General features: G+C 38.3%; 1 protein-coding gene and 1 pseudogene across 1 annotated transcript in view; both read left to right on the forward strand.

Moving 5' to 3' along the window:
• The first annotated feature begins 2,192 nt into the window (after nucleotides 1-2,192).
• LOC127448773 (selenocysteine lyase-like) lies at nucleotides 2,193-8,866 on the forward strand (annotated as a pseudogene).
• Nucleotides 8,867-10,727: 1,861 nt separating this feature from the next.
• LOC127448774 (espin-like protein) overlaps nucleotides 10,728-27,750 on the forward strand; it is a 49,541-nt gene continuing 32,518 nt past the window's right edge. Inside the window, exon 1 of the mRNA XM_051711625.1 lies at nucleotides 10,728-11,021. Coding sequence (XP_051567585.1) covers nucleotides 10,728-11,021 — 294 coding nt within the window. The remainder of the gene's footprint in view (nucleotides 11,022-27,750) is intronic.

Genomic DNA, 27,750 nt, shown 5'->3' on the forward strand with positions numbered 1-27,750 from the left:
TTCCTACAGTTGGAAGAGGAGGATAAGGAAAGGGCCATCCACAATCTTTTTGAAGAATCAGAACTTTCCAGAGATCTTCACATTTCATTTTCTTTTTAGGGATGACATGGAGATTTGTTTCCCGGAATTACATGATAAGACGGGCCCAAGAGTCAGTTGTTCTTTTGATGAGTTTTAAGTTGTCTATTTGTTGTATAAAGTTTGAGTGTTTTTGTTAAAATGTTGTTATTGTTTACAAGTTGTTTGAATTATTAATTTAGTTCTATTTGATCAATATTAACATTTCTTATTAGTTTTCTAATTGTTCTATGTACATTTTTGCCAGGCTTTGAAACTGAATGTTTATTTTTAATTTCATATGATTATATGAAAGCCCATGCTTTGTTCCTTTAAGTACTATTTGTAACATCATGAACATGAAGGAAATCATATTATCTCATATAAAATAGTCAAATGTGTAACACTTTAAAATAAAGTTCCATTTGTTAACATGGATAACAATGAGCAATACATTTTTAGCATATGTTAATCTTGTTTAACATTAATTTATTTACTAATATATTTTTAAAATTAAAAGTTGTATATGTTAACATTACTCCATGCACTATGAACTAACAAAGAACAGTTGGGTGTTTATCCATTAACATTACCAAGATGAATAAATAATGGTTAAAATATAGTTCATTGTTCGTTCATGATACCTACTGCATTAACTAATGTTAACAAATGGAACCTTATTTAAAAGTGTTACCATTAAAATTTAAGATAGTCATCAACTGGAAATCGATGTGAAAACAGCACGTTTTAAATCTAATAAAGTAAACAAATGTAAGAAATTACGCCAATAGCGCTGCCCTAACCTCCGGCCTGAAACTGCTGTGACATATGGCTCTGCGGCTTTTGTCCAAATAGAGGAGGGATTAAATCATGTGCGTTTTAGGGATGGGCCATACCACTTATTCTCTTTTCTATCCGATACCAAGTACTTTTTGGCCAGTATCGCCAATATCGATACCAATAGCGATACCTCTAATAAATTGAATTTTTACCTATTCTTTGGATAAAATTTGTAACTTAAATTATTACTTACATTTTTAATATATTTATAGGCCTAAGCAGAAAATTATTAGGCTGCTATGTTTACCTTTTAAAAATTAGTAAGTATAAGCAACATATAAAACAATAAAATTAACCATAGATATTATTATATGGTTTCTATTACTAAAACCAAGTTACAATATGGATACTACAGTAATGCTGTAGTAAAACCATGGTTAATTGTATCAAAACCTTGGTTACTGCCAAAAAAAAAAAAAAAAAAAAACATGGTTACTACAGTCGTGGTTACTAGTCATGGTTAATATATTATTACTACAGTAAATCCATGGGTAGTTTTCATAAGGGTATCATTTATTAAAAATAAATTATCAATGTTTTAACACCTCTGAATTTATCAATGTTTTAACACCTCATTATCAATGTTTTAACACCTCTGAATTTAAATAACCTGTAAAAATGTCACACATGCCCATTATAATACGTCATGTCTAGGTTTGTCATTACTTGGTGTGAATAACTCCAGATGCTGTTTTTCTGTCATTACATCAGGAAAGCACTGCTCCCTCTTTGAACGAGCGCTATGACTGAAAGGGTGAGCGCTGTCTGTCTGCTGGTGTATTCTAGCATTTCTGCATGTCAAGATGAGCGGAAGAAAAAAATAGTTCCGGTGCCATGCAACAATTCACTAATATAATTTTATAAAAAAACATGTTTTTTTTTTTGTTTTTTTTTACCTGCAATACATATGGGTGATTTTCACAAAACCTGTCAAGAAAACGTCCTAGTCATAAATTATACACAATAAAATAATAAAAAGTTCATAACTTATGAAAATGTCAACAACAACAACAACAAAAAAATCTCAATGGTTCTAAAAATAGACTTAATTTAAACATAAAAATATATTTTATTTTGTTTTATTTTGATTTTAAAGTAGAATAAGTCCAGGAATCAACCATGTAACCCAACCTGATGACAAGACCTATATAGCTCACGACTCAGAATACATTATAGTTATTAATATTAATGATCATCATAGCTAAGTGCATGCTTTTATCATCATGCTAAAGCTTTCTGTCCTGTATTGAATTCGCCCTGATGTATTTTTGTTATCTACCAATATAATCCAGATAATGGCTGAAAAAGATGGTCCTCCTTTTATTCTGGATAATAGTTTATGGGGCAACTTTAAACATCATGCCGGGACCGACTTGGGTCATCATGTTGCTTTGGACCTCCATGCTATGGTTGATGGACCAGACAGGTACTAGAAAGACCATATCAGTTCTAGATTCATTTGCACCCGATCTGCCATATACTTCTGAATGTATTGTGTACAAATGGCCTTGTCTGATGCAGAATATACATGAACTACAATGCCACAATGGCAGTTGAAGCAGAGGTGGTTAGAGCTGTCACTGATGAGTGGGGAATTCCCAGCTCTGCCAGGAATGTTGCTCTCATATGCATACAGCAGATCTCTTAAAGGAATATTGCGGGTTCAATACAAGTTAAGATCAATCAGCAGCATTTGTGGCATAATGTAGACCACCACAAAAATTAACTGACTCGTCCCTCCTTTTCTTTAAAAATAAGCAAAAATGGAGGTTACAGTGAGACTCTTATAATGGAAGTGGGTGCCAATTTGTGGAGGGTTTTAAAGCAGAAAAGTGAAGCTTATAATTTTATAAGAGCACTTACATTAATTCTTCTGTTAAAACTTGTGTTATTTGATCTGTAAAGTTGTTTATATCATCATTTTACAGTCGGTGTAGGATTTTAGGTTTTGTTGACAATACATCATCATGGCAATGAAGATGTACAATTGGCTATAACTTTGCACAGAAAAGGTTAGTAACTAGCGTATTTTCCATTAAATTCGACCCAAATCATTATCAAAGGTCATACATTTTTTACGACATGCCTTGTGTTTCATACCTGTCGCATGTCCTTCTCATCCAGTGTATGACAGCCTCAAGTGCCTCACTGTAACCCAGATTTTTCTCTTTTTAAACAAAAGGAGGGACGAGCCGAAATAAATTTTTGTGGTAATCAACATTATGCCACAAAAGCTGTCGATTGAGCTTAACTTGTATTGAACCCGGAACATTCCTTTACATTTTCCAAATGTAGCCCAGGCTCACATTGTTTCTCTGATCCTAAGTCTGAAAGCGAAAGACATTTACTATTCCAGAGACACCATTGCTAGGATGGTTGGTGGAAAGGCAGCAGACATTATATTTACATCAGGAGGAACTGAGGTGAGGACTTTAATGCATCATATGCAAAATATTTGCAGTTGGCCAAAGCAATGCACACATTTAAAGCAGAAATTCAGCAGGATATTTATAGAAGGCATGATAGTTTAAGTAGAATGCTGCACAGGCTTCCTTTCTTTATCCAGTTAGCTTTATTAATCTCTTGCTTTTGGACCTTTAGGCCAATAATCCAGTGCTTCACACAGGTGTGGAGCATTTCATGAAGAGTAGGACTTTTGCAGAGGGAGGCACAGACAGCCATCAACTAAATGGAAGAGGCTCCCTCCCCCATATTATCATCTCCAATGTGGAGCATGACTCCATTAACATCACAGCTGAACACTTGTTAAAAGAGGGCAAAGCGGGTAAGCAGTACTGGGCTTTCCTTTATTCTGTAAACAAAGACATTGTTCTACAAAGGCTTGCCTTGATAAAGAACGAATGTCATTCACCACTTTGTTTTTGTCTCTGTGTCATCCATAGTGAGGAATATTGCATCATTGCATATTGTGCCATATTTAATTTTTGCCAAGAATAAAAACAGGGCTGTAAGGGCATAAGTACTGTCCATCTTAAAATGCCATTTTAGAAAAAATCCAGTATGCTTTGATTGCACCTGATTTTAAACTGATTGGATTCTCGTTGTAGATGTCACATTTGTGCCCATTTCCAAGGTGACTGCACAGTTGGAGGTTGAGGATGTGATTGCAGCAGTTCGTCCCACCACCTGCTTGGTGTCAATCACGCTGGCCAACAATAAGACTTTATTATGGTGAGCATGTTGCCATGATAACAATTCTCCAAGTGATGTTAAAGAGATAGTTTACCAAAAATGTATAATTCTGTAAGCATTTACTCACCCTCCTGTTTTTCCAAACCTGTGTAACTTTCTCTCTTCTGAGGAACACAAAATGAAATGCTAAGCAGAATGTTTGCCTCAGTCACCATTCACTTTCATTGTAAATCAGATACATTCAAAGTAAATGGTGACTGAGGCTGACATTCTGCCTAACATCTCTTTTATTGTTCTACAGTTAAATGGAAGTCATATGGGTTTGGGACAACATTACATGAGGGTGAGTAAATGATGATAGAAATTAAAGTTTTGTGTGAACTATTTCTTTAAGAACATTGTAACAAGCTTTAATAGCATCTTTTACTAGTTTGTTCTACAATGATTTATCATGAACACCCATAGTAGCAGATCAGACATTCCTCTCAACAGCCAATCAAGGATATTTGTCAGAGGGTGAAGGAAGTAAACAAACAGAGGCCTTCGTCATCCTCCTGCATACTGATGCAGCCCAGGCTATTGGAAAAATATAAGTGGATGCACATGACCTGGGAGTAGACTATATTACCATCATAGGGCACAAGGTAAGAAACGAGATGCTGTTGATATCATCTCAATCCAAGCATAGAAAATTTGAGATCACAATCCTGTTGATGGTGTGTTCCAGTTTTATGGCCCTCGAATCAGTGCTTTGTTTATGAACGGTCCCGGAACCACAACCCCTGTGTACCCTCTAATTTTTGGTGGAAGACAAGAGTGCAACTTCAGAGCAGGGTTTGATACGGTGTTATTGTGTGGTGTTTCATAATGGGTGCTAAATTATTTATCAGAATAACCGACTCCTGACTCTGAAATCAATACTGTCGTTATCTCCTTATTTCTCAGAACTGAGAACACAGCAATAATTGCTGGCCTGAGAAATGTAAAACCTGCCATATTACTGGTAGTATCAATAATCACAATCATCTTTATTTCATTTTATTGTCTGATTTTATATACAGCTGTGGAAAAAATTAAGAGACCGCTGCAAAATTATCAGTTTCTCTGGATTTACCATTTATAGGTATGTGTTTGAGTAAAATGAAAGTTTTTGTTTTACTCTATAAACTACTGACACATTTCTCCCAAATTCCAAATAAAAATATATGAAGCATTTATTTGCAGAAAATGACAACTGGTCAAAATAACAAAAAAGATGCAGTGTTTTCAGACCTCGAATAATGCAAAGAAAACAAGTTCATATTAATTTTTAACAACACAATACTAATGTTTTAACATTCTGAGATGCTATTCTTCTCACCACAATTGTACAGAGCGGTTATCCGAGTTACTGTACACTTTATCAGTTCGAACCAGTCTGGCCATTCTCTGTTGACCTCTCTCATCAACAAGTCGTTTCCATCTTCAGAACTGTCCCTCACTCGATGTATTTTATTTTTGGCACCATTCAGAGTAAATTGTAGAAACTGTTGTGCGTGAAAGTCCCAGGAGATCAGCAGTTACAGAAATACTCAAACCAGCCCATCTGGCACCAACAATCATGCCATGGTCCAAATCACTGAGATCACGTTTCCCCATTCTGATGGTTGATGTGAACATTAACTGAAGCTCCTGACCCGTATCAGCGTGATTTTATGCACTGCACTGCTGCCACACAATCGGATGATTAGATAATCGCATGGATGACTGTTGGTGCCAGACGGGCTGGTTTGAGTATTTCTGTAACTGCTGATCTCCTGGGATTCACACACACAACAGTTTCTAGAATTTACTCAGAATGGTGCCAAAAACAAAAAACATCCAGTGAGGGGCATTTCAGCAGATGCAAATGCCCTGTTGATGAGAGAGGTCAACAGAGAATGGCCAGACTGGTTCGAACTGATAAAGTCTACGGTAACACAGATAACCGCTCTGTACAATTGTGGTGAGAAGAATAGCATCTCTGAATGCTATACTGAGATGCAGGTTGGCGGCGTTTTGGCGGCACGAGGGGGACCTCATAGAAGGCAGGTTGTTTTAATTTTGTGGCTGATCGGTGTATATACTTATATATATATATGCAGTAATCAAAGTTGAATGAGTTTATGTAAAATAGGCTCAAATTACTTTGTAGTTTTCTTTTTGCTTGTTTGTTTTTTGGGGGGCAGGGAAGGCTGCAGTGTTGATAATCATAAATCTAGCAGAGTATAAAGCCCATTTCCTGGACATCAGACGCTATCTAGAGCAGAAGCTGCTTGTAAGTTCTGGTTGTGTTCCTACAGCTGACTGGTACTGATACTTAGTTGAAAAATTTTGAGTACATTACTTTGAGTACACGCTTTACCGTACACATACAATGTGTCCTTTTTGGGAAGAGGCCTTCAAGGTGAGTAAAAGTCCACTTCTCCTTTATGTATAGTGCAATAGAGAGTCATCACATTAACTGAAATGCAACTCTGGTGTTTCCATTTCCCATAACGACCAGAGATCAGTGAAGTTTTAATACATCTCGCACTTGTTTCGGTCAGAAGTAGGTCAGGTCTTGACCCTGAAGATTTGTAAAACAAGAGATCCTTTGAATAATTCAGACATTTCCCCCCTGCTGTAGTGCGTAGAGTCCTGTCCACCTGCAGGAGGTTGTTGGCTAGTGTGGGTGCTACCTGCCACTCAGACAGAGGAGATCAGTAAGTCATTGTGTCCTGTCAAATCCTGCCCCTTTGAACCCCTAAACTATACCATTGGCTGAAATAACTTTATTCTGTACCTGATTAGATATCCTAAAATTTATTTTAACCATCAAAATGTCAATTAATATATTTTAAATATATTGAATGATATAACTAACACTACAAATTGTCAAATTAAAAATTTCTCTTGTTTTCCGTTAGCTTATATTTCCAAGCTAACCAATTAGCCTGGTAAGAGTACACCTCGCTAGTAAGCTTGTGGGTGATATTTCATACTTTGTGAGTTTCTATAATTAAATTCTGCCATACAAAGGTGCCAAATGACTTTGCATTTGTTAAAACTCAGAGTTGGAGTTGAATTATAAATAAATTAGCCATGATCCAAGGCCTGTCTCCCTCATTACATACTGATAATCCAGAGCTCTGTTCAAGGGGTGAAAATAACTCTGAGTGAGCACTCCATGTGAGTCACTGCTGGTGCTTTTGCAAAGGCTCAGAGTGTTCTGATCAGTTTGTAGAACAGAGCAGAATAAAACAGCTTTTAAATGTTAAATTGGATGCCATTAAACATTTAATTAATCGAATAAGGTAATGTGTTAAATTTGACAGCCCTAACTGTATTATCAGCCTTACAGCACTGTTTAATTATGTTTGTATTTATGTAAAGGGCTGCAACAGGATAATTAAATATTTAAAATAAGGCATTAATGTAAAAATCATATTCATCATCTCCACAGGCGAATTGATTTTTAATGATAACTTATAAAGCTTTAAATATGGACCTACTGTGAGCTTCAAAATTGTTATTTGATAATAAATGCTTCTGTTTAGGCCATCGGTCTGCACTATTTCAATTTTGTTTTTTAAGATGGGAATTTCTGGTAAAGAACTATACTACACATGATCCTGAAGGGATAGGTTGCACCAGTTTAGAGAATTACGGCTAATAAAATGTATCAAAAGAGCACTGCATTGACACTCTCATACTACTTTTTGTATTCTGAATATTTTGCAATAAACTTGAAATGTGTTGTTTCCATACTTAGTCAACAACTTGAAATCAATATAATTATATTTTTCCATAATTTTCAATTCGATTACATCATTCACAATGCTTTATGAGATTGTACTGCATGCCCTCATGAAAGACATTAAGTATACAGTCTTGTGGGGGCCTGGGTAGCTCAGCGAGTATTGACGCTGACTACCACCCCTGGAGTCGCAAGTGCGAATCCAGGGTGTGCTGAGTGACTCCAGCCAGGTCTCCTAATCAACCAAATTGGCCCGGTTGCTAGGGAGGGTAGAGTCACATGGGGTAACCTCCTCGTGGTCACGATTAGTGGTTCTCGCTCTCAGTGGGGCATGTGGTAAGTTGTGCGTGGATCGCAGAGAGTAGCATGAGCCTCCACATGCAGAGTCTCCACAATGTCATGCACAATGAGCCACATGATAAGATGCATGGATAAACTGTTTCCGAAGTGGAGGCAACTGAGACTTGTCCTCCACCACCTGGATTGAGGTGAGTAACTGTGCCACCATGAGAACCTACTATGTAGTGGGAATTGGGCATTCCAAATTGGGGAGAAAAATTGTGTTTAAAAAAAAAAATACCTTTGTTTTTTTTGTTTTTTTGTGTGTGTTTTTCAAATAAATTTTTGCTTCAAATCGAAGTTACCTCAGAGCTGGTTGGTTTGGTTCATGGCTTAAAACTCGTTTATAAAGAATTTTATGAAAATCCTTGAGGAAAAAAGGAATGGGGACAGATATTTCAGGAACCAAGATGGCGGAAAAAGTGGGCGGGCATTGGTGCACTCTATAAGCGTCAATTCATTGCATCCTGTTAGTTTGAATAGGCCATAATATGTTCTTTTCAGAAGAAAATGGCTTTGGTTAAGTCTTTTTAACATGACAAATAAAGGATGTCATGTTTTGTTAACTCCGCAGATTTTCCCATATTCTTCTGAATTCCATATGATGTGGCTACCAATGATCTGAGCATCAGTGTAGGTAGAAGTACTTCATGTGAAGATGTGGACATTGTTGTGGAAGATCTGAGAGACACTGTAGAGCAACTGAAGAGAATGAACTAGTGCCATTTGTTCCCTGGAGTGTCCATTGTGGCGTGGATGTTGCGCAGACCTGCTAGTATTGAACTGGATTTGAACTGGAATTGATCTTGGTTGAACGATGTGGTTTTTGCACACAAAGAACATTTCTGGTGAAGCAGAATTTCACGAGTAAAGGCCAGGGATGCAAACTTCTCACCTTCCATTAAACTTCTCAGTTTTTCAAAATGTGCTACATGCAGAAGTTGTGTTAACCAATGTTTTACATCCAAACAAAAACACTGACGGGCAATTCTAAATGCTGTTTGTCTTTTTGACAGAAAAAGAAGAAATCCATTTAAACCAAGTGAGTTAGTTTACATGGCTTCACTCTCTCTCTCTGCATTCCCTGTGTCTGTGTGAGAGAGACCGAGAGAGTGCAATGCAAAAATAATACCAAAACCCAAAAGCAACTAAATTGCTACAATTACTCCATCAGAGTGTTGAAGGATAATTATTATTTGTAGCACAACTCTGCTTATGTGATTCGTACAGATCGGAGGAGTTTTTTTAATTTGATTTTTGGGGATTGGGGGCATCCCAAGAGACATTCTTGGTAATGCCAATCTTGTGTAAATGCTGCCAGAGTTTTTGCTTTTGCTTTGTCGTTCATGAGGTTGAGTAGAAAACTTTTTTTTTAACACAAGTACTTTGTGTGATCCTTCATACATTTTCCGGTGAGATGAAAACGTAAGATTTCCTTTCTTGAAGCCAGTTGCCCACATTCTATACATTTTAATCACTTAAAGGACACTTTAAGCTTATACTAAATCCCAAAGAAAACATATCCCCAAACATATCTCTCACCTTTTTCACCCCTCAAGAGTTTGTATCCCAGTGTTGGCTTCATGTTTCAGGGTATTACAGCTTGGGTATGGCTATTGGCTTAACTGTAGTAGTTTCAGGTCACAGTTCCCCTTCAACAGGGGTTTTAAAGTATTTGGGGTCAGAGTCCCCCCCCCCCCGATTTTATATTAAATACACTGTGATATTGTATATGTTCATGTAATCATAGACATGTGGTTGCACTTGTATGGCCTCAGATGCACTAGATAATTTGGGAGATGATGCAAACAATTTCATCACATACTTGAAAAATGTATAATAAAAGAGATTTACAGATTGTTTTGATTGTGTTGTAGATGTACATACCCTTTGATTCATAGAGAGAAAGAGCCCTCACGTGTACATTGTAATTTGGAGGCTGCAGTTACAATGGGATGTGATGGAGCGTGCACGTACAAAATGAGGCGGAGATATCGGTTACCAGTACTATAAAGCTACAACAGCATTATTAAATGAGCTAAACGGACTTAGCTGATTTCCCCTGGCACCAAATCATTAAAATTCATATGCTCTAACCAAACTGTTCAAATCCCTTGTTCCATTTCCAGACACACTCTTGGCCATTCAGACAGAAATGAATATTTAACATGTGAAAATGAGGTTCATTGTAATCTCTAATCACATGCTACATGCATGCACACCAGTCACACACACGTTTTTGTAGGTCTTCAGAGGCCAGCACTCTCATTACACGGGTGTCTAGAGCCAGAGGCGAGGGCAACCTTGTACAAGCAACGGAGTACAAAGGCAATGGCTGGACCATGATGAGCACCAATGCATTGTGACGTCTTTCATTACCTTTACAGCTCACCGGGCCGGACCTGCTCCTCTCCTCTGCTCACCCGACCCTGCCAGCTGGCAGACAGTTAGGTGTCGGCTTTCCATGTGTGTGCGACCGCATGCATGCATGTGCGCGGAAGGGGGTAGGTTGAGTTGCACAAGGCAGCCTACCAGATCCTGTCAAATGCAGCCAGTGCAGGTGCAGAGAGGTAGGGCTGACATGGTGCTCCAAAAGACCATCACTGCAGCCCGTGAGGGAGATCTACAGGGCCTCCGGGAACTAGCCAAAACTGGAAGTCTGACCGCAGCCATTGTGGATGCTCAAGGGGCGGGACTAGTGCACCATGCGGCTCGCTGTGGTCAGCTGGACTGCCTTCGCTTTCTGGTGACAGAGGCGGGGCTGGCGGCCAGCACGAGGGCCCTTAACGGGGCCACACCTGTCCATGATGCTGCAGATACTGGTCACACCCTTGAACTACAGTGGCTCATTCAGGTTGCAGGATGCAATGCAAAGGTGAGTGAGAATAAAGAGCTTGTGGAACTATTGGAGAAAAATAAAAATCTGTCATCATTTACTTGCTCCCATGTTGTTCCAAAGGGAGCTGCAATCGCAGAATGTAAGCCTCTGCTCTCCATTGCAGCATACTTTGAAAGCAATGATGTTAGGAAACTGAAAACAGAGTTTTAAATGAAAACGGATTAGAATGGACATGGCCTTTATTTGTGTTCCATGAAAGAAAGTCATAGGGGTTTGAAACATGACAGAATTCTTGTTTTTTGGGTGACCTATCACTTAACACAACAGTGGTGAGGACAGAGTGGGGTGGAGGTTTATCAAATGTTTTCAGCAGTTTTTAATGAACACACTGTCAGTGCAGACATTAAATTCACTCATTGCTACGGTCAAGTGTATTGAGGTTTGTTCATGTACGTCTACTTCAGTAACACCAAGCTCACACCCCTCTCCACCCTTTTCTGCTGTACATCTCTTACTTGCATACAGTACTGTATGTTCAATACTGTATGCACTTTGTTCATGTTGCTTACCAAAATATAACAGCACATTATTAGGTCACATGGTAAACAAAAATATCATTGGTACGCTACACCTGCTCCAAATATAGCCCCTTACATAATAAGTGGTTCACGCAGTACAGGAACCGTAGAACAGTGTGAGTGGTGTGACATCACTTTCCCTTGCTCTGTTTACACTTTACCCAGTAGTATTGCATGACCACTGTAATCATAACCAGATGGGTTAGAGGGGGTTCAATCTAACCATTAACACTGTTTGTTTACAAGGGGAGCGCAGGCCATGCCGCCCCTCTGAGACCCCACTGCAGCTCGTTCTCATACTAATGCAAACCGGCTCTTTAACCTCAACAACCTCTTGATCTAATTTATGGCCAGCTGTGCTGTATTAAAGTAGATGTTTTAAATGCCTTGTTATCATTGACTAAAGTGATAACAATATTCCAAGTTGGTGGTCTTGCTGGATGCTCAGAGAGTTTTTTTTTTTTTTTTTTTTTTTTTTGTTAAGCCTGAGCTTGCCAAGGTGAGGTCAAATTTGTATGTGGTTGAATTTATTAATAAACATTTCCTTGGTCTGATTAAATAAAGATGCCTACACTAATTTGGTCACATTGGCGGAATAGAGGTGTGCTGGCCTGTTGGAAAACTGGGTCTGTGTCTGTAGCAGCAGAGCTATATTAAGATTGTTTACCTATAATATTGTTTATTGTGTAAGATATCAAACAATACATAAAGTAAACTTTAAATTATATTTTCCATAAAACTGCCCATCAAAGTTATGTCCTTTGCATCAACTCTGTCAGATATTTTTATAATCCTGAATCAATCACTTAATGTCATGGTCAGCTATAACCAGTGTTGGGTGTAACTGTAATCGGAATACATTTTGCGGTAACTCAGTAATGTAATGCGCTACTTAAAATTAAGTAATCTGATTACAGTTACAGACATGAATAAAATTAAATTACTTGGATTACATATTTATTGCTAAAACAATAATATTAAGTAGAATGCATTTTAAAATGTATTACGTTCCTATGTTGGTACTTTTATGTGTTGCTGTGTCAGATAATGAGCAAGCGCTCTAACAAACCACCATGGCATTGAGGACACGTATCATGGCGATGGCAGATGAGTGAGCTGTGTTAAAGGACTAGTTCACCCAAAAATGAAAATTTGATGATAATTTACTCACCCTCAGGCCATCCAAGATGGATCTGGGTTTCTTTCTTCATCAAAACAGAATTTAAGATTTTTAGGATTTCATTTCAGGCCTCCTCCTTTAAACAATGCAAGTGAATGTACTCCATTTTTTGACGGTCCAAAATGCATATTTAGGGTGCATCAAAATAATCCACACGACCCGTCAAATAAAGTTCTTCTTCTTCCGTACATCTCTGTGACGTGCGCTCATGAGAGGGATGACGTAAGCTCGTTGGTAAGGTCACGCGTCACGTGGAGGAGTCAGGAAGCGTGTCATCCAGCAGCCGCAGGAGGAGAGAGGATCAGTTTCGGGTGTATATAGAAAACAGCGCTCGTTCCCGTCTGACAGAGGGATATATCGCTCACAAGGTGGGAACATTTGCAGAACGGCGTCTTAAAAAATACGTCGCTAAGCAAACAGCTAATGTTTTTTATGTACTGTACACAATAAAACAAACACAGTGCTATAGCGTTACAGATGCACAAGTGATAATGGATACAAGCAGGGAGATAATCAACTCGCTGTCAAGTTGAACAAACACACACATGCTGCACATGTACACACAAACAGACATGCATGCACACAGACATGCATGATGCAACACACAATCAAACCTGTATATGCACACCGAAAAGCAACAACAAGCATTCAAATACACAATGGTTTTACTATCAATGCTGTCTGCAAATGGGATTTCAGAAATGCTTTCAGTTCATTAGTATTCTTTTTCTGTCTTTCACACCAACACAAACACAGGTAAACAAGTTTACTGTACACATACATGCCACACACAGCAAAGAAGGTTGTAGATAGCACTTACACACACACACACACACACACACACACACACAAAGATATAACAGCATATTTGAGATAAGAAAGTCAAGTTGCATTTTTAGAAATGCTTTGGATCTCTTTAGCCAAGTTGCTGTCTTTGTCATATTGCTGTATTTTGGTTAATATTTCAGGCAACATTAAAGTACTAGAGCTATTGTTGCATTTGTTTTTCCCCTGCAGGTTTGATTGGTTTTAGAAAGTAACTTCAAAGTAAAGTAATCTAATCACAATTTTCCAAAAGTAATTAGTAATCAGTAGTGGATTTATTTATTTTTAAGTAATGTACCCAACACTGGCTATAACCAAGTACACCTTTCCTACTTCCTGCTCATGGTGGACACAGTCTGGTAAGTTTTATATATTTTTTATTTTCGGTCACAACTTCATGTCAACACTGTCAGTGTGTGATAATTTCTGTTCTGTAGGATAAATTTTGGCATTTAGTTTAGGTTATAGAGGCAGCTTCAACTGAGGAAAAAAATGGCTCCAATGTACAACACATGGTTAAGATGGAAAAATATTACATTCTGTCAACTCAGTCAGAATTTCCAGAATAGTGTAAAAAAAAAGAAAAGAAAAAAAAAGGATAAAATCTATTTTATCGCTTAACTCCTTTACTGAACACCATTATTAGATAAAGACTTTACACCTGTTGGATGGATCAAATTAAAATAGCATGCTTTTTTGTGTGTCTGACAGAGTTGATACAAATTACAGTAAGTTATGAAGTGAATAAATGTCCGGAAATTTTTTCTTTATAAAAACCTGTTTCCTTTCATAATTTGTTAGCTGAGACCTGCTTTGTCTATAAATATAGACCTTATTCACACTAGCACCATCTTTGATTTTTAATGGGAATGACAACAGGCTGTGATGGCTAGACTAACAGTCTCTTCAGTGGCACGAATGGTATAAAGCTGTATAAAGCTCCTAGATCACGTCTGATTTTCCACAACACATGTTGTCTGGAGTTTTGTATACTGAATGTTCTTGGACAAATATTTTATCAATTTTTCGTCTGCGGAACATTCCAAAAACACTTTAAAATGCAGTACAGCCCATTGAAGAGACTGTAAGTCTGTCCCTCACAGCCTCGGTGTCATTCCAATTAAAAATCAAATATGGCGCTAGGGTGAATAAGGTCTATATCCATGTGAAAGTATTAAAAAATAAAAATTAAGATTTAAAATAGCAGATTATAAACTTTGGAGGCTGTCAATCAGAATTGGGGCAAACGATTATCACAGAAAAGCTTCATTTGATAGCGATTACACATGACAAAATTAGTATAAGTGAATAGAACTGCTTAATGTCACTATGACACACTCAATGTGGTACTGTTATAGAGATAGAATTATTGCATATTAACATACAAAAGGAAAGATTTACAATTAGAAAGTTGGTTCACAAATAAATTGAATGAGATCCACAAATATATAAAGAGTTTCACAAAAATGAAGTGAATAAAATAAATAAAATGAGATTTGCAAATAATAATAATAATAATAATAATAATAATAAACGTACAAATATTATTTAACTCCAAACACAACACTGTCCAGCATTTATTTGTGGATTGCTAGATGCATTTGTCGATTTTGAAACAATTCTAGTGTCAAGACTTGCACACAAACAGTGTTGCCAACTAGTTTCAATGGAAAGTAGCTAAAGTCGGCAAATTTCTCTAGATGACGTCATACGTTAATTAACATATTCATGACGTCATCGCGTCTCATTTGAATTTTGCATAGTGTCCGCCCTTTACATGTGTTTGCTTCTCTGTGCTTACCGTACATACTGTAATACCCTATTAATTCCCTATATCTATCAATCACTCAGAGAGAAAGTTAGAAGCGACAGAAACATATCTTTTCTCTCACACAGTGCTCAGCCATAACAAACCACTATGTGCATATTTACACACACAAAAAAAAAAAAACTATGTGCATGTTTACAAAAAACAAAAAACAATACAGATTCGTGATTGGTCCTTGACAACGCTGTTTGCACATGCGCAGCTCATTAACATCTCTGTCAGCTGCCGTGCGGTCAACTGATTGTGCTGCTCCGTCTTCTCACCTGCTCACCTCTCTCTCTGTCAGTCTCACTGAACAGAGTAGACGCAGAGAGAGGTGTGTCTCCGAGTCCGGGCAGGAAAGAAAGACCACGTGCTCGCGGGGCAGTACTGGCGACTTTCTTCTACGGGAGGTAGCTAAGGTTTGTCCAAAAAGTCGCTAGATTTGTCACTAGGCGCTTTTTTAAATAAAAGTCGCTAAAGAGGTCTGAAAAGTCGCTAAATCTAGCGACAAAGTCGCTAAGTTGGCAACACTGCACACAAATCTACAAATAGGTGGACTACACCCATCGTCTACTCAAGCCAATCAGATAATGGCCACATTACTTGGACCAATCGTAGCACGTTCTATCATCAACCAATCACACTTCGTTTTACTATCAGGGCGGGACCAGAGTCACAGATAAGCTCCAAGGCCGCAAACTTTTAAAGAAACGGACGTCAGAAGAATACTGTGATTTAAGGTTTGTATACTTTGCTCTTGGTTATAAACATGTGTAGTGTCTTGTTAAATGTCGACAGCTGAAAACTGCCCATTTGTAGCGTGTCCTGATCAATAAAGCTTTATAGCTAACCTGGCTGACTGGATGAGTCTGCTATTTTAATTTTAACTAAGTTTCTTGACTGAAATGTGTCGCTAAAAACTTTAATATTAATGTTTCATGGCAGATCCAAACAGACACACTACTAGACACTTCAAAAGATCAGTTGTACAGATAGTGTCTTTATAAAACATGAATCATATTAGATGAATTTATGGTTTGTGCTCCAAAGATAACACCATATATTACACAGTGTACAAGATCTGCTATGCCAATAATTTGGTTTCACATTATGTTAATGTATTTAAGAAAAGCAGTTGTTAGGATATATTCATTAGAACTTTGCATTTTAGTACTTTGGTACTATTACGGGGTCCCTTTCTAAAATACAGCTTCATGTTCTGACAGTGATAACTGACTCATTAGTTATTGCCATCTTTTTCAGATATTCCCCCTGTGTACTGCCCATCAACTTTGAGCACTTGACTCGCCTGCTCCAAAACTCATTGGTTCCAGCTCCAATACAGGACACCTTTTAAAATGTGTAATATGAGATTCTTTATTTTTCTGTTATGTCAGATTTATTTTAATTTACAATGTCATGTCTTGAAATGAAAGTGCAATACAATTGTGTCATTTACTCACCCTCATGTTTTTTTTTTTTTTAAACCTGTACTATTTAGTTTGTTCGGTAGAATATGAGAATACATTGTAAAATGTAGATGCTGCTAATGAGGCTGAAATAAAAGCAAGACTGTCAATCTCTATCATTATTCCTGACATCTCCTTTTGAGTTCCTCCCACAGAAGTCAGTCATTTGGGTTTGGAACAACATGAATATGAGTATAAATGACATCTCATTTGACAAAATATTTTTTGTCATTTAGTTGACAAATCTTTTTTTTTTTTTTGATTAACAATTTTTATTGATTCACATATATGTAACTCATAAGACAAAACATATATACATAGAATCAAACTTAACCCCAACTATTACCCCTCCCAATCCCACCCTAACCCCAACAACATAACAGTGGTCCCAAATGACATAGACACACACATGCACAAAAAAATAAAAAAAATAAATAGATAAACACAACAACAATAATCACACATCCACAAATGACAAATACCCACCCCATTTCTCCACGAACACTTTATACCAACCCCGTTCCTCTGAATGTCACTTCCTCAAAGGCCGCCACCCTTCCCATCTCTGAGCACCACTCCTGAAAAGAGGGCACTCCAGCCAACCTCCAACCCCTCAAAATGATCTGCCTGGTGATCATGAAACTGGTTAAGACCCAACTCTTTATTTGTCTACTTTCAATGTCAATGACCGCCCATCACCCAAGGTACAGAGTCTGGGGCAGAATGATACCTGAATGAATATATGATACCTGAACACATCGCACACCAGACTCTGCACATTTAACCAAAACTTTTGTATTTCAACACACCCCCAAAAGACATGGGTTATATCTCCGTCCTTTGATTGGCATCGCCAGCAGGTGGGTGTGCCTTTAAGACCAAGCCTATACAATTTAGAGGGGGTCCAATAGAACCAATTTAAAATCTTCAATTGTATAAGGCGCACCCTTGCATCTCTAGATGCAGTTTTTATGTTTTTTAAAATCCTAGCCCATTCTCCCTCCTCCAATTCCAAGTTTAAATCTTTCTCCCATCATCTCTTGAGAGTGGTTGAGACTCCATCTCCCAGAATCTGAATTAGCAGGGAGTAATACACTGATGCCTCATGACCTTTTCCAAAAGCAGAAATCACCTCTCCTAGAGTATCTACTGCTTTAGGTGGGTGTATGCTATTCCCCAAAACAGTACAGAGCAAGTGGTGTAGCTGAAGATACCTAAAAAACTGAGATCTGGGGATCCCAAAATATTGAACCAAATTTTCAAAGGATCTCATCACACCACTCTCATAAAGATCACAGAGTGTATTAACCCCAATCCACTCTGACCAACAAAAAGGGGACTTATTAATGCATAGTTTGGGGTTTAGCCATAGGCTCGAGGCAACATTTAGATAAATATCTGAATTAAACACTCTGGACACTTTTGTCCATACTGAGTGCAAATGTGAAATAACGGGGTGTGATTTAACTTCTCTGGTTAGACTGACAGAAAGGCTTTGCAATGGCAAAATAGGGGCAAGAACTTCTTGTTCAATGCAGAACCAGGGAGGGGCTCTTTCAGGTGGAAGCGACCAATGAGCCAAATGTCTGAGACTGAACTCAAAATAATAAAACAAAGTCTTGGGTAGGCCTAGCCCACCTTTGTCAATCGGCCTATGCAGCTTACTACAACGTAATCTGGGGCACTTACCACTCCAAATAAAAGACTTCGCTATGCTCTCAAATTGCTTGAAATAAGAGAGGGGGACATCTACCGGGAGCGACTGTAGCAGGTAGTTAAATTTTGGAATACAGTTCATTTTAATAACATTAACCTTCCCAATCATCGATAAATGTAATGAAGCCCACCTGTCTACATCGCTTGAAATCCTTTTTATTAAAGGGTCAAAATTAAATAACTAAATCAGACAAATTTGTTGGGAATAAAATACCCAAATACTTAATGCCCTGTTTGGGCCACTGGAAGGCGCCTGGCTGAAAGGCTGTTACTGGACAGTACGCTGTCAGAGCCAAAGCTTCAGATTTAGACCAGTTGACTTTGTATCCTGAAAATTTGGAAAAGGAATTAATAATTCTGTGGAGGCAAGGCATAGATTTAGTAGGGTCAGAGATGAATAATGAAATATCATCTGCATAAAGCAGAAGCTTATGCGCCACGCCACGCCTCCCGCCACCACCCCTGGAAAATGATCCTCCTTTCTCATCGCGGCTGCTAATGGTTCCAGGGCAAGACAGAACAATAATGGGGAAAGAGGGCAACCTTGCCGGGTGCTCCTATTCAGAGTAAAATATTCTGAAATTAATCCATTTGTTTGTACCGCTGCTACAGGGTGTCTATAAAGTAACTTGATCCAACCAATAAACATACTCCTGAACCCATACATTTCCAAAATCTTAAAAAGATAATCCCATTCTACCATATCAAACGCCTTTTCGGCGTCAAGTGAGATGGCAGCGACCGGAGTCTGATCATTCACCACTGACCACATGATATGGATTAAATGTCTAATGTTATCAGAAGAGCTACGACCCCAAATAAACCCCACCTGATCTATATGTATAAGAGATGTCATAACTTTACATAATCGGTTAGCCAAAATTTTAGCCAAACTTTTTACATCTAGCTGGATTAGGGAAATTGGACAGTAACTCTTACACTTGCTTGGATCTTTATCTTTTTAAGAATCAGACTGATCCGGGCTTGCGTCATGGTTGGTGGAAGCTTTCCATTCTTTAATGATTCCGAATAAACTTCTAACAAAAGTGGAGCCAGTTATGTTACATAAGACCTAAAAAATTCAGCAGCAAAGCCATCTGGCCCCGGAGCCTTGCCTGTAGGTAAGGTCTTAATTACCTCATCAAGTTCCTCCAATGTTATCTCAGAATCAAGAGAGTTTTTTTGCTCAGTCGTCAATTTAGGGAGTTCTAACGGTTCCACAAAATTTCTAATATCATCATCAGTAGACGAAGACGTGGCACTATAGAGATCAAGATAGAATTCTTTAAAGGCATTATTAATATCAATGGCCGAGGTAAAAATTTCACCACCAGCAGATTTCTCTGAAGGAATGGTAAAAAAAGACTCTCTCTGTTTTATATAGCTAGCCAAATGCTTCCCTGCTTTGTCCCCTGACTCAAAATATGACTGTCTTGCCCTGAATAACCAAAACTCCACTTTCCGTGACAAAATAGTATTATATCTGTATTTCAAATGGGTCAATTCTCTGAGGCCATTAGACGATATTTGGCCCTTCAGCTCTGCCTCGGCATTTTGAATATTCCCTTCCAACTCCACTAGTTCTCATGCTTTGGATTTTTTGGTGAATGAGGTATACTGTATGATCCTGCCCCTAAGAACTGCCTTAAGTGCCACCCAAGCCACGCCCACTGAGTATACTGAGCCAGTTGGTCTCCATATAGACATTGATTTCATTCTTTATCATTTGTTGGAAATCAAGATTTTGCAAAAGGGATACATTCAAGCGCCAGCTGTATGATTTCTTTTTCTCCGTATGTGGCAACACCACAAGACCAAGATTTTTACACATCCTGTGAAGTGTCACTGTTGCTCTTGGGGGCTTACACAATTTTGCTTCACTATGATCAAGGACAGAGTCCATCAATAGATTAAAGTCTCCTCCCAATATTATATCATGAGGGGTGCCAGCAGCTTGCAACATCCCTTCAAGATCTGTAAAAAAGCCCTGATCATCAGCGTTAGGTGCGTAAATATTAGCCAAAATCAACCTTTGCCCCTGAATTTCTGCTAGAGCAACAATGACTCTTCCTGATTTATCTTTAATCTGTTTGAGGCATTTGAATTGTAGATGTTTATTTATCAATATAATGACCCCCCTGCTCTTACTTGAGCCAGCACTAAAAAAAAACATGTCCACCCCATATCTTCCCAAATTTTTCAGCTTCATGTTGGGAAAGATAGTGTTTCTTGAAGAAACACTATACAGTTGTGCTCAAAAGCTTGCATACCTTGGAGAATTGGTAATATATGTACCATTTTTAAAGAAAACTTGAGTGAGCAGGCAAAACACATTTCTTTTATTTCTTATGGGATTCATATTCAACTGTAGGTTATAACAGAATGGCACAATCATAAAACAAAACATGGCAACAAAGAAAAAAATGAAATGACCCTTGTGCTTAGGGTCATTGTTGTGCTGGAAAGTCCAAGAGCGTCCCATGCACAGCTTTCTTGCAGAAGAATGCAAATTGTCTGCCAGTATTTTCTGATAACTTGCTGCATTCATCTTGCCATCAATTTTCACAAGATTCCCTGTGCCTTTAGAGCTCACACACCCCCAAAACATCAGTAAGCCACCACCATGCTTCACAGTGGGGATGGTATTATTTTCACTATAGGCCTTGTTGACTCCTCTCCAAACATAGCGATTATGGTTGTGACCATAAAGCTCTATTTTGTTCTCGTCACTCCAAATTACAGTGTTCCAGAAGCTGTGAGGTGTGTCAGGGTGTTGTGGGCATTTGTGGCATTGGCACAGTAAAGGCTTCTTTCTGGCAACTCGACCATGCAGCTCATTTTTGTTCAAGTATCGTCATATTGTGCTCCTTGAAACAACCACACCGTCTTTTTCCAGAGCAGCCTGTATTTCTCCTGAGGTTACCTGTTTTTCTTTGTATCCCGAACAATTCTTCTGGCAGTTGTGGCTGAAATCTTTCTTGTTCTACCTGACCTTGGCTTGGTATCAAGAGATCCCTGAATTTTCCACTTCTTAATAAGTGATTGAACAGTACTGACTGGCATTTTCAAGGCTTTGGATATCTTTTTATATCCTTTTCCATCTTTATAAAGTTCCATTACCTTGTTACGCAGGTCTTTTGACAGTTATTTTCTGCTCCCCATGGCTCAGTATCTAGCCTGCTCAGTGCATCCATGTGAGAGCTAACAAACTCATTGACTATTTATACACAGACACTAATTGCAATTTAAAAAGCCACAGGTGTGGGAAATTAACCTTTAATTGCCTTTTAAACCTGTGTGTGTCACCTTGTGTGTCTGTAACAAGGCCAAACATTCAAGGGTATGTAAACTTTTGATCAGGGCCATTTGGGTGATTTCTGTTATCATTATGATTTAAAAAGGAGCCAAACAACTATGTGATAATAAATGGCTTCATATGATCACTATCCTTAAATAAAAGACTATCCTTTTTTAAGGGTTTTTTTTTTTTTTTTTTTGCATGATCAGTCATATTTTCAAAATCAGTGCCAAAATTTCACAATTTCTGCCAGGGTATGCAAACTTTTGAGCACAACTCTATAATATTTCTTACGTTTAAGAAAATAAATAACCTTCCTTATTTTTGTGGGGTGCCCCAACCCATTCACATTCCATGTGGAGAAAGATATCCCACTCATATTAACATTTGACATTTGATATAATAGAAAAAATAAATTGTGTGTCAAAAACAAGATTACAAAGACCACATTTCAACATCAATGCAACAGTCAAACCCCGAACTTTCCCCTGAACAAAAAAAAACAGAAAAAATAAAAACGTGCGCATTAACCCCGCGCACGACAGCGCCAACCGGCGTCGATCCCTCTAAACTCAGAAGGTCCATGTACGCATACGAGAGCCCCCGCGACAACTTTGCCATCGGATTGCTGAAGTCCGATGTTTCTCTACAGATTTTGTGAGGCAAAAGTACATAACAGAAAATACTTTATAAAACAGACCCCAGCCAACAGGCAGAATAAACAGAAAGAACGTGTAGATTCATTCACAGAACTGTCTTGAAGGTGTATTCCCCCACAAAACAAATTCCAGCTGATATAAACCATTCAGTTTCCTCAGACAGACAAACAAGTGTTTCAAGTGTTCAGTGAACCAGCTGTTATGAGTGCAGCAGATGATGTAGTCATTCCAATGTCCCGTGAAAATACTCCACAAAAACAAACTCCAGCCAACAGGAGGCATATGTACAAAGAACGAACAGATTCATCCATAACTGTCCCGAAGCAGTGTTATTCCACAAAACAAACTCCAGCCGCTAGGCAGAACTAGCACAAAAAGAAACAACATAGACATCCCGGTTCCTCGGACGATCAAGAGTCAAATTCACTTGGAGTCCGCATAAAAAAAAATACATTATGACTTACTCAGTCCGTCAGCTTTATAAAAGACATCCTTTGTGTGGGCATGTGGATATTTTGCGGTCATCTATAGTGTCCATTCTCAATCTGGCCAGGAACTTCAGTGTAAAAGCGATCTTCCGTCAATGTAAAAGTTTCTTGAAGGAAGTGTCATGCCACAAAACAAACTCCAGTCGCTAGGCGGAGCCAACACAGAAGAAAAAAAAATGGCACCCAGCTTCCTTAGACAGTCGAGTTATGTACAGCGAGTCAGTCCACTCACATAAGTAACATGCAATGGTTTACTCACCCATTGTTTCTATAAAGGACAGTGATTTTTGGGGCATAAAAATACTTTGCGGCTGTCTTTGGTGTCTATCCTCAGTTTGGCCGGAAACATCAGTGCAAAAGCGAACTTCCATTGATGTAAGAGTTTCTTACATTCCTTGAACCGATCGCGTTTCTCTCTTGATGAACTCGCAAAGTCCGGGAACAAGAAAATGTTGTGCTTCTTCCAAGAAAGCTTTCCTTTGCTCCTCGCCTGGCGCAACACAAGATCTTTATCGGATGATCTCAGAAATTTGGCCAGAATTGATCGGGATCTGTCTCCCTGATTTCCAGTTTATGGCCTGTTATGTCGAGCAGACTCGGGAAAAGCTCATCCAGGAATTTCACCATATCTCTGCCCTCTTTATGCTCAGGAATTCCAACAATTCGTATATTGTTCCTTCGATTCCTATTTTCGAGATCTTCCAATTTTTCCAAAATATTTTCCAAGTCTGTTTTGGACGCGGGCGGATTAGCAGATAATTACCTTTCCGATGACTCCAGATAATCGATTAGTTTCTCAACATCTGCTACTCTTGTGACCAACTCAGAGAATTTTCTTTCCATCGCCATAATAGATCAACGTATTACAGCAAGATCCTCCAAGTCAGCAACAACCTTCGTCAGCATCACCGAGATGTTGGACAGTTGACGCTGAATTTCTTCTCCCGTCACGCTTTCCAACTTGAGTCCCCGGCTCGCAGGCCCATCAGAGGTTTCAGCTAGAGCACATAAGTGTCTTTTAATGTCTCCAGAGTCTGAGGATTTTGACTTCTTTGCCATGTTTACCTCAAAGAGCAAATATGTAACTGGGTGTATCGAAACTCACCGGATTAAACACGAAAATAATAAAAAACTGGCAAAGTGCGCAGAGCTAGTCGTTCACACGTCTGCTTCTCGCATGGCGTCACGTGACCCGACAAATCTTTTGGAGTTCTATCAATGCATTTTGAGGTAAATAGGCTTTAAAGAGTGGTGATAATGGTGGCGGCCCCCAGAATACAATTTAAATAATTCAATTAAGTAATTCATATCAACTAATTCTGGCACCAGACTGGTTTAGAATGAGAGGGTGCTGGTTAGGAGAGTTCACATGTACCTTGGTGTGGTTTGAGGCTTCAAGGACGCAGAGGGAGTCACAAACGAGGGTATGGAGTAGGTCAGAAAACCTAGGTGATCACCTGGCACTTCAGACACTTACAGCATATCCAACTTAACTCTGCTACAGAGCACTTCAGCTGGTCACTAATCCTCTGCTACTCATGCCACTCCATTTTAAACATTGAGTCAGTAGTTAGATAGTTTGGTCCATTCTTTGTATCCAGGCAAACAATGTTAAGCACTAGTTAGTACCTTTTTGTAGTCCTGTTTGTTCTTTTCTCAGCCCAATGGCACTCCTGATATCACACGTACACTAGGCAAACTTTCTACAAGCACTAACTCTGTTCACCCCACACTTGTCTCACATTTCTCTCTCACGTACCTGGTGCACTCAAATGAGCGGACATTTTATACTCTCAGGTTTGGGATTGGTGGTGGATCCTTAAAGTGACAGGGCACATTTTCTCTCCGCCACACTGTTTTTTTTGTTTGTTTTTGGTTTTTTTTAACACTTTAAAGCATATCTGTTGGCTAAAAGGTTTGATTTTTTGGTTACAAATTACAGGTTGTCATGCATGTAACTACAAAAGACAGTAAATTTGAGCACATGTATTTACACACACAAACACTGGAACTGAACATTACAACTGGAGTGCTTGCATTTTGCTCGAGTTTGTTGTACATGAACATCTTCACTGCCACGTCATGGTGTTTTATCAGTTGTCTGGGATGGGTACTCCTAGTCAGGGTAAGAGCATTCTGCACAAATAATTGGAAAAAATAACAGTTACATGTTAAAAACAAGTCCATTACTGTATAGAAAAGAATGTTACACAAACAAGATTGGGCCATGGAGCTTTGTGATGTCTTTACACCAGTAGCACAAAAGTCCCACAACTGTTTCCATCTTTTTGTGATGTGGAGCAGAGAGCACCAGTTCTCAGTATCTTCGCAACTCTTTTAGTATTATTATTATTAATATTATTATTGTCCTCCTGTAACTCACAGCCCATATACTTCTTGAGTAAATAAGTGTTTGTTTTACAGGGTTAACATAATTATTTCTTGAGAGTAACATTGGACTGGTCTGCCAAAACTCAAAGTGCTAAAAATATAAATCATTTGAAATATTACTTCAGTGATTATTTTTAAGACATTAACATAACGTGAACCCAAATTAATGCCATAGCAGATCTTGTACACTGTGTAATATAGGGTATTCATTGATGATTTGTGCTCCTTAGATCATCTAATATGATTCATGTTTTATGAAGGCACTATCTGTACTACTGATCTTTTGTAGTGTCTAGTAGTGTGTCTGTTTGGATCTGCCATGTAACATTAAGAGTAAAGGTTTTGATGACACATTTCAGTCAAGAAACTTGGTTAAAATTAAATTAGCAGACTCATACAGTCAGCCAGGTTAGCTATAAAGCTAATGATCTGGACACTCTACAAATGGGCAGTTTTAAGCTGTCAACATTTAACAAGCCTAATTTTTCTTTAACAGAGAGAAAATGATACGAACCTTAAATCACAGTATTCCTCTGATGGCATCCGTTTCTTAAGGGCACTGTGGGAAGGGGACACCACACAAAGGGGTGTTCCAAACGAAAGTGGGCAACTCAAGCCCTCCACGTAGGGCCTTTTCACAAGGCCGTTAGCGAAGAATACATGCTATGGTCACTTCGAGGAAGTAATTTTACTATTTATGATCACATGACCCTGGGTGGCATGTCCTCGGGATAAATTTAAAAGCAAGATTGTCAATCAGAACATATTACATGCGCTATAGTCCTTTTATAACAGATACTTCTCCTTCTCTGCTGTTTACATTTGTCCTCATACATTAGATAGTAGACAGCCATAAGCAGAGAGATATTCCAAAAACAGGGTCCATTTTTCCCTGTAGGCTATTCTAAACCCTGTGGTTTATTATTTATTTATTATTAAGACCTCAAAAGAATATTTATTTGCAACAACAAATCAACAGCAAAGAGATTCCTGTTGTCAGAATACCTGCGCTGCGTCATCATTGTAACGTTCAGGCGAAGATTAAGTGGAAGTGACGTATGTCTTTAATTATTCCCTTCATCAAGGGTGTTCCAAACGGCCATACATGAGACGTGAGTGCCCTGCTCCCTCCAGAGATCCCACTTCAAGGGCTCAGCCCTTCGGAGGAAGTAGGGCATAGGGATGCTCATTTTCATTTGGAATTCGCCATGTATGTGATTGATTCCATGCGCATGAGAACACTGTGACTCTGGTCCCGCCCTGATAGTAAAACGAGTGTGATTGGTTGAAGATAGAAAGTGCTACTATTAGTCCGAGTAATGTGGCCTTTATCTGATTGGCTTGAGTAGACGATGGGTGGAGTCCACCTATTTGTAGATGTGTGCATGTCTTGATGATAGATTTGTTTCAAAATCGACAAATGTGTGTAGCGATCCGGAAATGCACAGGAAGCGATGCACAAATAAATGCACGTGATTCACAAATGAATGCTGGACAGAATTCTGTTTGTGAGTTAAAAAATATATTTGTAAATAATTTTTTTATTTGCATATCTCATTTTATTTTTTGTGAATTCAATTTATTTTTGTGAAACTCCTAACATATATTTGTGGATCTCATTCAATTTATTTGTGAACCAACTTTCTAATTGTAGTTCTCTTTCCATTTGTATATTAATATGCAACAATTCTATCTCCATATACTGTAAACTCTTTATTTTCTATGACATCTACATTGATCTGAATTAATACATATAAGAATTAAGTGTTAAGTTATTAACATAAATTTACCTGGGAGCAAATGTAGGTGTCCTTACTGATGTTATACGTGTTCATTTTGGTATGAAAGCTGACACATTATTTAAAGGTGCACTCAGTAACTTTTGTGTTTGTGTCATCTTGGACTTACAATGACACCTAGCGGCTTGGATGCAGCATCATTCAAAATTAATGGCGACCCGTGCATTTTAAGTCTAGGACAACAGTGCGATTCATGCCATTAAGAAAACAGAGTTTCACAAATAATAAGACACCCTATGGACATAATACATTACGTTGCAGCCAACTAATATCACCAACTGACATTTTAAAAACTCGTCTATGCACGAAAGCCAAAAGTTTAAAAGATTCTGAATGCTCAAGCCAGCTTACTTTTAAAAACAGCATGATTGTTTTGTGAAATACATGATTAGAAAAGTGTTGGATAACTGTCATTCAAAAATTATAATTTTTCATATGAATCTACCAAGGAGTTCTACAATACCTGGAAAAAGCTATTTAATAATATTTGCGATTTAAATGTTGCTTGCAAAAATTTGTTTCGTCAGGATATTCAATTACTATTCAAAACTT

Source organism: Myxocyprinus asiaticus, chromosome 12 (genome assembly GCF_019703515.2).
Source record: "Myxocyprinus asiaticus isolate MX2 ecotype Aquarium Trade chromosome 12, UBuf_Myxa_2, whole genome shotgun sequence".
NCBI classification, from domain to species: Eukaryota; Metazoa; Chordata; class Actinopteri; order Cypriniformes; family Catostomidae; genus Myxocyprinus; species Myxocyprinus asiaticus.